The sequence below is a fragment of the Monopterus albus genome, unplaced genomic scaffold (genome assembly GCF_001952655.1).
Source record: "Monopterus albus unplaced genomic scaffold, M_albus_1.0 scaffold12.1, whole genome shotgun sequence".
NCBI lineage: Eukaryota > Metazoa > Chordata > Actinopteri > Synbranchiformes > Synbranchidae > Monopterus > Monopterus albus.
Window position 1 is genome coordinate 621,142 of NW_018127892.1, and position 13,200 is coordinate 634,341.

The 13,200-nt window shown below is 40.7% G+C and overlaps 1 protein-coding gene across 1 annotated transcript in view; it reads right to left on the reverse strand.

Annotated features, from left to right (window-relative positions):
* The window catches only part of zmat4a (zinc finger, matrin-type 4a), a 142,350-nt gene that overhangs the window by 76,474 nt on the left and 52,676 nt on the right, over positions 1–13,200 (reverse strand). The window contains exon 3 of the mRNA XM_020590264.1: positions 3,455–3,544. Within this exon, the coding sequence (XP_020445920.1) occupies positions 3,455–3,544 (90 nt within the window). The remainder of the gene's footprint in view (positions 1–3,454; positions 3,545–13,200) is intronic.

A 13,200-nucleotide genomic window follows, 5' to 3' on the forward strand; every position in this document is an offset into this window, starting at 1 on the left:
AAGCTAGTGATATGGGGAAAACAACAACAACAATTGCCTTGAGTTGGACTAGGGTGATGGTTTAGCAGTGCTGACACTGTGATTGTTGTAATGTCACATCCATCTATGAGATCAGACATGCAAGGATAAGTCCAACCCCTGTGCAGCGTTGCACTGAGAGCGTAAGGAGTCAAAAAGTCAAACATGTTCCCAGTTGGTGTTGGTCTTTGTCAGGGTTTTCCCTTGTCACCAATCCTCTTTGTGATCTTTATGGATAGGATCTCAAGGTGCAGCCAGAGGGAGGTGAGTGCCTGGGGACCTCAGAATTGCATCTATTTGCCAATGATGTGTTTTTGTTGGTTTTATCTGACCGTGACCTCCAGCACACACTTGGGCAGTTTGCAGCTTCACAGGCAGTGATGATGAGTGTTAGTACCTCTAAATCTGAGGCCATGGTCCTCTGCAGGAGCACCCTCCATGTTGGGAGTGAGTTGCTGCCCCAAGTGAAGGAGTTTAAGTATATTGTTCACGAGTGAGAACAAAATCAAGCGTAAGATTGACAGGCGGATAGGGGCTGCATTAGCAATAATGCAGATGTTGTACCAGACCATTGTGGTGAAGCTCTCAATTTACTAGTCAGTCTACACTCCAACCCTCTCCTATGGTCATGAGTTGTGGGTAATGACCGAAAGAATAAGATCGTGAATACAAGCACCCAAAATGAGTTTCCTTCATAGGGTGGCCAGATTTACCCTTAGAGATAGGGTGTGGAGCTCGGACATCCAGAAGGGACTCAGAATAGAACCACTGCTCCTTCACATTGAAATGAGCCAGTTGGGGTGGTTTGGGCATCAGGATGCCTCCATGGTGCCTCCCTTTGGAGGTCTTCTGGCAGCGTCCAACTGGTAGGAGACCCCGGGGTAGACCCAGAAAATGCTGGAGAGATTATATATCCCATCTGGCCTGGGAACACCTCAGAACCCTGCCAGAGATGCTGGAACATGTCACTGGGGAGATGGACATCTGGACTACCTTACTGAACCTGCTGCCACTGCGGCCCAACCCCAGATAAGTGTAAGAAAATGGATGGATGAATGGATGGATACTACTTTTGGTAGGAAAAAAGATCTGTGTTGCTGCAAGGGCACCGAAAACCAGGGGCTTTATGGGCTATGTTCCGTACATAGTTCTGGAGCTGGTTTTTACTTCTGAGCTGCCTGAATGCTGAGTCTGTCTCCGACTGTTGTAACCACATATGATGTAGTTTCACAGACAGGGCAGGAGGGGCAAAGAGGAGCAGAGAGAGAGGAGGGGGACTACCATCTGAGCTTGTTCTGGCACTCACTCTCTAATGATCGAAAGCTAGAGGGTGAAAGTTAGAACCACTTTAATAAGCATGGCAATCATTTAAACTTTCATGTAGTGCCTATGTAAATTGATAAACAGACAAGGTACATGAAGATCTTTCTAATTCAACATAGCAGTCTCCTTGTGTGGAGATTTTGTGATAATGAATCTGGCATCAGCTACTATATAAATTTTACACTGGAAATATAATAGAGATCATGGTTTGAAAGTAACTATACTCCTCCATCAGAATGTCCCTTCATACTCTTTCAGAGCTGATTCTAGCTTTCAGCAGATCAAAGCAGTTCCTAGACCTTTACATCACAGACCTGCACAGAAAGCCCCAAGCCGAACCATCCCCCACACCAAGGCCTTTAGATAACACAAGCCATCACATCACGTGAACTAGCCTGCCAAGCTCAAGCCCTTTTCCTTATAACTGCCTTGCTTAGTGATGCAGCAGGATGGATGGATTCTGGGAAAACAACTGTAGCCGTGAAGGAACCAATTTCCCTAGCAACCCTGTTAACACAGGCTGTAGAAAGCAGACCCCCCCCCCCAAAAAAAAACTAAACTCTCAAGAACATGTCTCAATAATTCAAATGTAAACATTACAAAACAAGTAATTAAAATAGCCAGGTGATGAAAGACCAGAATGAAGTATGACATTGTATAACAAATGGTCAATGTTGTGCCTGTGTGGCCTGACAAGAAGGTAATGGGATGCACCAAAGAAAGTGAAAGAATGATGGGCTGTGACATCCATGTCCCCACACTCAAGGCCCATCACCCATCATTTTGATTCCACATGGCTTTAGTGTGAGTGATACAGTACAAGCATCAGCAGAAGATGCAAAAAGAAAAAACTTCATATCAAATACACAGTGGCAGAAAGTAGGAGAAATGTAAGGAAGGAAAAAATGAGAAAAGAAGACGTGGGGGAAAAAGGAGGAAAATATAGAGAAAAACTAAACAGAGATAAAGATATAACAATGACTGAAGAAAAAGAAGGACAGCAATGAAATTGGAGTAGAGATACTAAAAAAGGTGACGAATCATAAAGGAAGTGACAGGGATGAAAGCAAGGAGAAAATAAGAGTATGAAAGTCAAAAAGAAAATAGGAGTGAAGAAAGGGTATGAAAAGGATCGGAAAGGAAGTCAGAGGTCGGAAGTAGAGAAGAAGAACGCAGATTTTAACAGAACAGAAAAGGGAAGGACAGAATTGAAAAAAGAAAATTACAGAAAAGTAGTAGAAAGGTTAGAAAAATAGTAGAGGGGTGAAAGGAAGGAAAACAAAAGGAAAGTAGCTGAAAGGAAAGGATAGAAAGTAGCAGAAAGAGAAGGAAAGGAAAGCAGAGGAAACAATAGAGGAAAGGAATTAAAACACAGTACAGGAAAGGAACACCAGAAAAAGGAGGAGAAGGTTAAACAGAAAGTAGTGGAGATGAAATGATATCAAATAGAAAAGAAAAGAAAAGCTAAATAAAAACCAAGACTAGGGAATGGGGAACACAGATAAGCAGAGGAATGACAGGGAAAACATTAGATGAGACCAAAAAAGGAGAGCAAGGCATATTAGAGAGTGATGGGTCAGAAGGAAAATATACAGTGAAAGAGAAACAAAAGAGCAGAACTGGCTGATGAGCTGAGGAAGCAAGACAAAGCCACAGTGTCTCCTTACCAGATCCAGCTTCTCAGATTTCCAGACTGACATCTGGCCAACTCCCAGTAAATTCCCACAACAGAAAACTCTGTCCTTCCACTCCAGTACTCTCCAGTGCAGCCTCTGCTCACCTCCTCCATCTCCCTAAATTCTACTTGAAAAGCTTCTTTCACTGTGACACTGACATAAAATCTATATGCACCATGAAATCTCAACACAGCATATCTGACTGGACGAAGCCACAAAGTGGATGTAAAAAGCATATTTGGTGGCATCCTGTGGCATCCAACCATAGCGTCTTAGTCATTGTCACATTGTTCACTGCTTTACAAATGTGACACTGCTGTAACAACAAAGGTTTCTGTGTGAGACTGGCAGCTGTGGTGTTTCTCACTGATTACTGAGACTGTGGGGAGATGTACAGCAAGATGGAGTGTAAGATGTAGAGCACACAGTGGACTCACATTGTCTGTTCTGAGCTTCTTGGCAGGGCAGCCTCCATCCACAGGATGTAGCATGTAATAGAGCCGTACTTTGTTGGCGTGTTTCCGACTCTGGAGGAGAGAAAGGGGAAAACTGTAATTCAGGTAGAATGAAAGTTGCTGATTCTTGTTTCAATATTGTCTCCTCAGGGCCTCAGCTGTCAGTCAACCAGAACATACTATTCTCTTTTACCAGGAATCAGCCATTTGAAAGGTACTGTATAATGCACACATTTGTGTTGCAGTGGCTATAATCAATATAGTTTTTAACAACAGTGTCTCAAATGACAATATGAAAACAATGTGACAATGAGGCAGGGGTTGCTTCTAGTGATGAGCAAAGAATTATCACCTACAGTACATCTCTTTAGCTGTTAACTTTGCTGTTTTGATTCACTCTCACTGTTCATAGCATTTTGCTTGGCTGCGCCCTGCAGGACAGCTAGTTGGCAGCTAGTTGATGAACATAATAGTGCAGCTGAAGCGAGAGACACTTCCTTCAGGAATCAGTAGAGTCCAAACACAGAAAATAATGTGGATACAAACACAACTCCAAATGAATGACGGTGTTAATCTGCTACTGCTGGATGTACAGTACTGTATAACTATGCCACAGTTTGCTTACAAGTTTGCCATTTCAACTTAAAATGTGATGAAACATTAGTGTTGTGTTGACAACAGGTTCTCACTGTTCTCAAGTGGCCAAAAAATAAAAAACCTGTTATCGCAATATTAATAAGAAGAAAATTATCGCAACTACAAAATACAGACATGAAAGGGAAGAGAAAGACAAGGGTGACATGCAACATAGCTCCTCAACTGAATATACGTACAGTAAACTGAGGACATTTTGGTTCATGGTCAGTGCCATAAATCCTACAGGTCATCAGGGTGCCACTGAACAACAAATGGAAAATCCAATTTTTTGTCACTAGTTGTTTTAGAACAAAACAATTAAATGTGTACACGGACTAAAAACAATGACTTTGCTGGTGTCAAACTGCTTCATAGTTACAGTAATAAGCAATGTGTAGTTACAGCCTCATGAATGACCCAGTCTGCCTCACACAGACTGGAACACAGAAGTGAAAGTTGAAAAGTAAAAAGAACATTGATATTCGATTGGTATTTTTTTGAGTCAGCCAATAAACTGAATTCTGATATTGGAATTAGTTTTAGGAGAGAAAAGTGTGATCAGACCACCCCCTAGTTAAATCATAACATTGCATTTTTGTAGTCAGCAAAATAAAGTTACAATATGTAGTTTTTTTTCCTTTTTGTAGTAAAAATATGCTCCGAAAACTCATCGTAATGTGGAGCAGTGCTGTCGAAGCCTCCAGTGACCCAGGTACACTGAACAGCACTGGCAGCAGTGAAAAGATATTAGCTTCTAAAAGGTTGTAGGGATAGGGTTGTACCTACAGTTACCTCACTCGAAGGCATCCAGGAGACATCGTATCCATGCCTGAACTACTGATCTCACATAAAAAATTGCCCAAACAAGGTAACATCACTACTTGCAGTGACCTCAAGAAATATTCAGACCCCTTCACATTTCACACACATTACTGTGTTGTAGATAAAAATTTTGCCCATTAATCAACACGACACTCAATGACCCATAATGACAAAATGAATTTTTTTTTTTTTTTTTTTTTTTTTGCAAATGTCATGAAAATCAAAAACTGGCATGTCTCGTTCATTCACTGATTCATTCATTGATTCATTCATTCAGGTATTCAGACCCTTTGTTGTGACACCCCAAACTATGGTTAGGTGCATCTTTTTTGCTTTAATTGTCTTTGAGATATGTCTAGAATTTGACTGTAGTCTACCTTGGACATAGTTTAGAAAGGCGCACAGGCATGTGTATTTAAGGTCCCACAATTCACAATTTGTCACTAAAGGTTTTTGAGTGTAGGCTGATGCACAAAAATGGTAAAGTTATCCATTTAAATCTATAGCCAACAGAACAAAAGCTGAAGGGGCCTGAGTACATCCTGAAGGTAATGTAAATGTGAAGTGTGGAGAAGACAGTAATAAAATCTTCAGCACAGTGAAAGAACAGAGTAAAGAATCCCAACAAGTGAGACCTGGTAATCTGATATCAACAAATCATGTGTTTCTGTGTTCATGCTGGTGGATTCAGCACCCCTTTGGTGCAGAGTATACACACTTGGGGTAATCACTGTTATGTATTAAATATTATGATGAACAATTGCACTGTTAAAAGTGTCGTACTTTCACACTTCAATTAAGTCTTCATTAAAATATGCTTTTAGAGCAAAAGGCCAAAAGACATTGAACCAGACTGAATTAATGGCCTGTGTTACATCAGTTTATGCTTTCCTGCCAATTCCAACACACACTCCTGTTTTAAAGATCTAACTTAGGTCTGCATCGGGTAGAGGTCCATCACCAAAAGAAAAAGAAGAGCAGAATCTCGCTGGTGCTACTTGGCCTGAGTTGATAATTAGTGCTCGCTTCACTGAGGGCGAAGCAGGGGTCCTCTTACCAGCTGCCCATCGATTCCCTAGGATCTGATAGCAGAGCCAAAGCAGGGCAAAGGTGAGATTTGGAAGAACAGAATCAGAAACAGCTTCTGTTTTACAAGGTGAAGCTTCACATTTCAGGAGAGGTGGTGCAGAATGGAAGGAAAACCTCCAGTGTGTATTTTAGCTGCATAATCAGAAGAAACCACAGAAGAGAGAGAGTTTATAGTTACAAGAGGCACGGCTACTGAGGCACGTTGCAGTGTGCACAGGTGCATGGAGCATTGCCCCATCAGGCAGAAGGACAGCTACTGGCTTCTCTTCACAAGGTCATGACAGACGAACTCATCACGCCGGGTCAGAGAGTGAGAGTGAGGGAATGTATTTGTCTTGCCTGTCTGGTTTCCTGGCAGACGTACTGCGACCTGAGTTCTGTGGCTTCTTTAGGAAAAAGAAGCATGAAGGATACATGGCAATTAACTCAGTACACTTTCTTTAAAATCTGTTCTGTTGCGATAAACTCCCCTTAAAATAAGTGTTCTACAGTATTTGCATAATAATTATGATACTTGAAGCTCAAATGAACAAGAACAAATCACATTCTGCCGTTACATAAAACACCCATCTTGTTACTTCCTGTATATATTGTATTTCTGAAATGTGAAGTTGTTTCTGTTCATTTTGCCTGAATATAACATGCTCACTGCAGCAGCAGAGATGTGTCAAGCTGTGTGCGAAGAAGGAAAACTTGACCATTTGAAATTGTAATTTTCTCTCCAACTTAGAACCAAGCACAGGTTTAAATTAAATAAGCAAGAGGATTGTTTTTTTACACAATGGCAGAATCAGCTCTGTACTGTTCAAACTACTCCTGTGCTAAAATATGATTTTTTTTTACCTTTATTTTGTCATATGATAAGGGATAATGATTATGGGAAAACTGCTATTCCACAGGAACAAAACAATCAAACACAGTGTTTAACTTCAATTTCCTGTGAGGTCATTGAGGCTACACAGAGGCATCATTTTACAGCAGGCTGGGTTTTGATTCATCCCCTGAAATCATCAGTGATTTTTATTTTTCTCAGATGCATAACTTGTTATGTCACCCCAAAGTGCTTTTTTATGCACTTAGGTAACATCTCTCCTTTGCTGCTGAGAGCTACTTGTGTTTCTGCAGTGCAAACACTTCCTGCTCCAAACTGGACAGAAATTCTCCACTTCACCAGCTCATCATAGAAGAAACAGCACAAAGTGGGTTATTTTGCACACTGACCTTTTTACACTACTATTTGCACATTTAAAATTCCATGTATCTGCTAGTTGTAGCTGTATAGAATTTATTTGCATAACCTTCCTGATTATCAAGTAGGACTACCTGCGTATGCCATCACAATTATTTTAGCACTCTGCACAGGTCCCACTGTGGGTTTGTAAAGCACCAATTACAGCATATTAAAGGAACAACAGTTCGATAGTTTGGATCTAACAGTGTGGCTCTAAGGATGGAAGTGTTAATCAATTCACCACTTTGGTCCAGAACAAAACATCTCGGTAACTACTGCAATAACTTCCATTACATTATATACAGACATCCATCTGAGTATTCTGCTTACTGACTGACTGATCCCCTGAGGTTCTTCTGTGGTTCTGAAAAAGATATCTCAACAACTGCTGAAAATATTGCCATGAAATTTGGCGAAGACATTCACACATTTGCCCTCATGATGAATTCTAATAACTTGGGTGAACCCTGTGGCTCCAGAGCCACCATCAGCTCAAAAGTTCAATGTCAAATACCTCTCTTTATACAAAGCCCTGATTCAGCCACAGTCAACATCTGTCTGCATTCATCTCTGGATGTGACCTACTGAATAAATAGCCGTATGTGGTGGGACACCAAACACACATGCATTAGTAGATCAATCTTCTTCTACTTTCGGGTGTTCCCATTAGGGGTCGCCACAGCAAATCATCAGCTCCCACCAAACTGATGATGCGCACATTAAACTTAACATGGTTCTACGCTGGATGCCCTTCCAGATAATGTATAATTTAGAGTCGCCGATCAACATGTCTTTGGGAGAAAACTGGAACACCCAGAGAAAACCCACGCAGGCACAGGGAGAATATGCAAACTCCACCAGGTCGGCAGGGGCTCGAATCTGGAACCTTCCTGCTGTGAGGCAACAGCGCTAACCACTGTTCCGCTGTGCATTAGTAGATGAATAATATCTGCGAATCCATTCCAGAACCTGGTTTTGCTGACTCATCTGAGGCGCACACCTCCATTGTTGTCTGAAAACTATTAATAACACATCAGTATGCTATACCACTGCACTGTTTCTTCACCATGAAATACATGGAGTATGTCTCATGCCAGAAAGAGCTCAGAAGGCAAAGAACAGCCATCACTTTTTACAATCTTAAGTAAGAAAGAGTCAACTACACATACATGTGATCTTTGCGTTGCTTACACTAATCCACTAGCTTGTCATGTTCTTATGTGCAGTGATGGTCCAAGGACTGGTCCATACATTATTCAATTCAATTTTGTTTTATTTGTATAGCACCAAATCACAACAAAAGTCATCTCAGGACACTTTACAAAGTCGTGTCTAGAACTTACTATTATTATTATTATTAATATTATAGATTAAAACCCAACAAATCCTCCTTGAACAAGCACTTGGAAACAGCAGGGAGGAAAAACTCCCTTTAACAGAAGAAACTTCTGACAAACACTGGCTCTTGGTGGGCGGCCTAAAATAAAATTTATTGTTGTTTTAGTCTCGATATGAAATTTGTGAAAAATAAGGAAACATTAAAAAAACCACCAGCCCCACTAAATGTAATATTCACTGTGTTTGATTATCTACTTCTACACGTTTTTGCATGTTGCTGTCAATGGTGTCATGGTAAAATGAATGAAATCTAATGGAGTGAAAGAAAGGAAAAATGAATCCATACATTAAGGTGTATTTGGAAAATGGCCAGGAGAATTAAAAGAAATGGGCCAAAACAAGTCAAATGTTAGAAAGAACCCAGAAACCTCACTGATTGAAGAAACCAGCCATAAACACTGCACAGCTTGTGGGTAATTTATATACTGTATATCCCTACATACAACAGCTTCACACTAGCATGTTTGACCTATCAGTCTGTCAGAGGACTCTGACTAGAAAAGTGGCCATTGACTGAAAAGGTAACAACACTGGAACAGCTCCTCTGCTCGATGTGTTTGTATGATGGGAAGCTAAGTGTAGAAAGAAAAATCCATATTGCATTACCACCACATCAGGGCCAGTGTGGGTATTGAAGAGGACAGGGAACAAATACTCCTCGGCATCCCAAACCTAGCTATAACGCAACTACTAACCAGCCTTGTTTCTAGTTGGAAATAATAATGGGTGACCAGCTTCATATACATCAAACAGGTCTGTAGAGAATTCCTCATGCTTCATGCAGCATGAGCTGTGGGACCTTATATGCAGAGGTGTGTCTTCCTATGTCCAGTCAGTTCAGGTGGATTCCAGTCAAGTCCTAGACACATCGCAAAGCAAAGAGTCTGGGATATCACAAAAAAGGGTCTGAATACATTTGTAAATGAGAGATTTCAGTTTATGATTTTAAATAAATTTGCAAAAATGTAAAAGTGTGCAATAGGTGAAGGGGGCTGAGACGCTATGTAAAACCTAATCAGGAGTATAAATGAAATACGGGGGAGGCAGTGGAGTATAAAATGGATGAGTGCACATACTTCCATCTAAATAGCTGCCAGATGCAGGTGCTCTTGAGCCAAGAACTTAACCTATTACTGCTCTATGTAAAGCAGGGCCGCAAGAGATGTAATTATATAAAGTAATGAAAATAATGAGCGTCCTCTGAAAAAGGCACTGGATATAATTGGACTAAAATTCAAACTACTACCATTATCAATACATACAAGTGAAATACAATGTTTTAAATGGCTCTGCTATTTAAATTTCCTTTTATATTCAAGCACTGCTAGAGCCTGAGCTTTTCAGGCATATGTTCTGAAAGGATTAACCTTCTGTGATGCCACATAAATGAATTACTGAGTGCTTTACAGTCACATGTGAAAGGTTAAGGCTGTCAGTCAGGAAGCCGACACTATTTTTGGACACAATCACATAGACTCTTGTTGGCATAATATGTTAAAGCAGGTAAATAAAAATAAACAAAACACTGGCTGTGTGAAAAATATGTTTGGGTTTGAAAGTTTGGTTCAGCTCAAATAGGCAAGACTCCAAGGTCTATTACACATCGATGCTGACTGTATATGGTAGATGTAGCTCTAGTGTGTCTCTCCTACACAGCTGCTGGTTGTATTAGTATCAGAAAGCCTGATATATGCAGCCAGAACAAATTATATGAACAAGATTTATTCCTTTTCAGCAACTGTAAACATAACACAGCTGTGCTATATTCAGGGCTTAACAAGATATTCAGGACTGACAAATGGTAAAATTAATCAGATGCTTTCTTTATCAGATCATAGAAGTCAACAACTAACCCAGACAGCAATGCAATCAGCTGAGAAAATACCCATCAATTTCTTAATGATTAGATCTAGCATCTTTTGTTTTAAGTTTTACCTGCAGAGTTTGCTGTCTCCTTTTTCCACATAACACATGATGTTGGCAGTGTTCTGTTTGCTGTGTGTGTCTTGATCATTAGATGCCCAGCAACAGCCCAGCTGTCTCATTCGACAGCTTAAAAAAAAGAAAAAGAAATGTTTCTGATACTACTGTGCACTGTTGTGCAGGGTGAGCATGTAAAGCTACACGACTGCAGTTTGCTTTCACTGTCCTTGAGAAATCGTTGTCTGTGTGAATATGTCAACACCGCAGCAAGGTTTGCATAGTGCCACGTCTGGCACTGCAGAGTGGCAGGTCAATCAGACTTTGAGTGACGTGCCAATATGAAACTAAAATGCTGATAGGCTGTATGTAAATGAGCTAACCTGCTGTTGTGATGATAATATTTTAAAATATCAAAGGATAACAGAGTACTTGGTAAGACATTTATTAAAACATTTTAACAATCTGCTCTAACAATTCCTCTTGATCACACAGAGCTTACCATTCTGAATTTTCTAATAAATAAGGCCAGGATCAGGATACTTTTGTCTTCCGAGACTATCATTGTGTCAGGCTAGTTGATCAGATTTAGTTCTTGTAGTGACTTGGGTCAGAGATGCTGCAGACTAAGGGGGCTATTTATGAAGGATCTGCAGCTCATTTTCTGGTGCTAAACTGTGAAACTGTGTGTGTGTGTGTGTGTTCATATTTACTAAGGAGCAGTGGAGTTTTCTGTGATAGAACAAAAAAAAAAAAGTGGCTCCACGGGAGTTTGCACATTTGGTCTCATAAATATGTGTTTTAAGTCATTCCTGTTCAAGGATGCAAAAGTCAGGGAGGAGAGAATAGAAATTTAAACAAATACCCTCAGCGCCTGACTTACCACCACTGCAACAGAGGGAAATATGGCTGAATTTAACATCTGGAGAAATCTGTGACACTGCTGTCAGCATGGCAGCTGTTAATCATGAGAGATCTCATCGCATGTTTGAGGAGATGAGAGGGTGTTTGTAAATGGCATTTCTTGTGAGGTACTTTTACAAGCTTTCATGTCAAACCATGCTTTAATTATTGAACAAAATAAAAGATAATTGGACTGGCAGGAAGCTACATGATTGCAGCTCCACAATATGTTCAGTGATTTCTTAACCATCTTAAAGTTAAGACGCAGTAAACACAGTATTTTCTATTGTCCTTCTTAGTCGACCCATGCACAGTAGACACATTCTTACCAACTGTAAAAAACTTCTATCAAACATGTAACTGAAATTCATTTGAAATAAGTCTGATGGTTACAAGTGCACTGAAATGACATAAAACAGCAATGTTGTGATTATAGTTGTGCACACATGAGTGCACTGTGCTTCTACTGACAAACACTATCCCCATCAAACTGGTGGGATGACTTCAACATTACGTGCACTGGTCAGTGACTGTAATCTCATCCAGATGTCATATCTAGGACATTTTAAACAACCCCAGTAATAACAATTGCAATGACCTGATGTTTTTCAGAAAAAGTGGATCTCTCTCTCTTTTTTTCCATGTCCTCCTACTGCATCTTATTTCCTCATTGTGAAATTTAGCTTTTGTGCAAAAATTGAGTAAGTCAAAAATATTTCTTGCTCACCAAAGATAGAACCATCCTCTCACTAGTATATAATATCTGGAAAACAATGTGAATAAAAAGTCCTTCAAGAGAACAAGATCCTTGAAAAGCTGAACATGCTGTGGCAATGAAAAATGAAGCGTACTGAGTACAATGAAGATTTCATTGCCCTCCTCCCTCTGTAATTTTAATCTCATCCATTGGACTTTTACTGTCAACCAAAGAAATCAAACATGCTAGTATTTCTGTAGCGTCATCTCTCCAGATGCTCTTTAGGCTGGTTTACAAATTACTGTACTGTTAAAAAAAAAAGACCAGATAGCATCAGATACTTATTTTCATTCACAGTACCTCAGTCTGCCAGGCTGGGCTACAAACAGGCAGATACCATGTTTTCTGATCTCATCTATAGGGCTGCAGTGTTCCATCCACCCATCCATTGATTAATCTGCCAATTATTTTGTCATTTAATAGTTTTGCCTATAAAATGTCCTATCATGAAAAAGTCATGGTATAATGTTCAAATTGCTTGTTTAATTTGACCTGTGGTCTGAAATCCAAATGTATTCAGTTTACTGCCATATAGTATGTCAAAGAAAGCATTCAATCTTTACAGCAGAGAAGCTGGATCAATTGTCCATCCATCCATCCATTTTCCTCCGCTTATCCGGGACCAGGTCGCGGGGGCAGCAGTCTAAGCAAAGATACCCAGACTTCCCTCTCTCCAGACACTTCCTCCAGCTCCTCCAGGGGAATGCCGAGGCGTTCCCGTGGCCGGCTGAGAGACATAATCCCTCCAGCGTGTCCTGGGTCTTCCCCGGGGCCTCCTCCCATTGGGACATGCCCGGAACACCTCCCTAGGAAGGTGCCCAGGAGGCATCCGAAACAGATGCCCGAGCCACCTCAGCTGGCTCCTCTCGATGTGGAGGAGCAGCGGTTCTACTCTGAGCTCCTCCTGGGTGACCGAGCTCCTCACCCTATCTCTAAGGGTGCGCCCGGCCGCCCTGCGGAGAAAGCTCATTT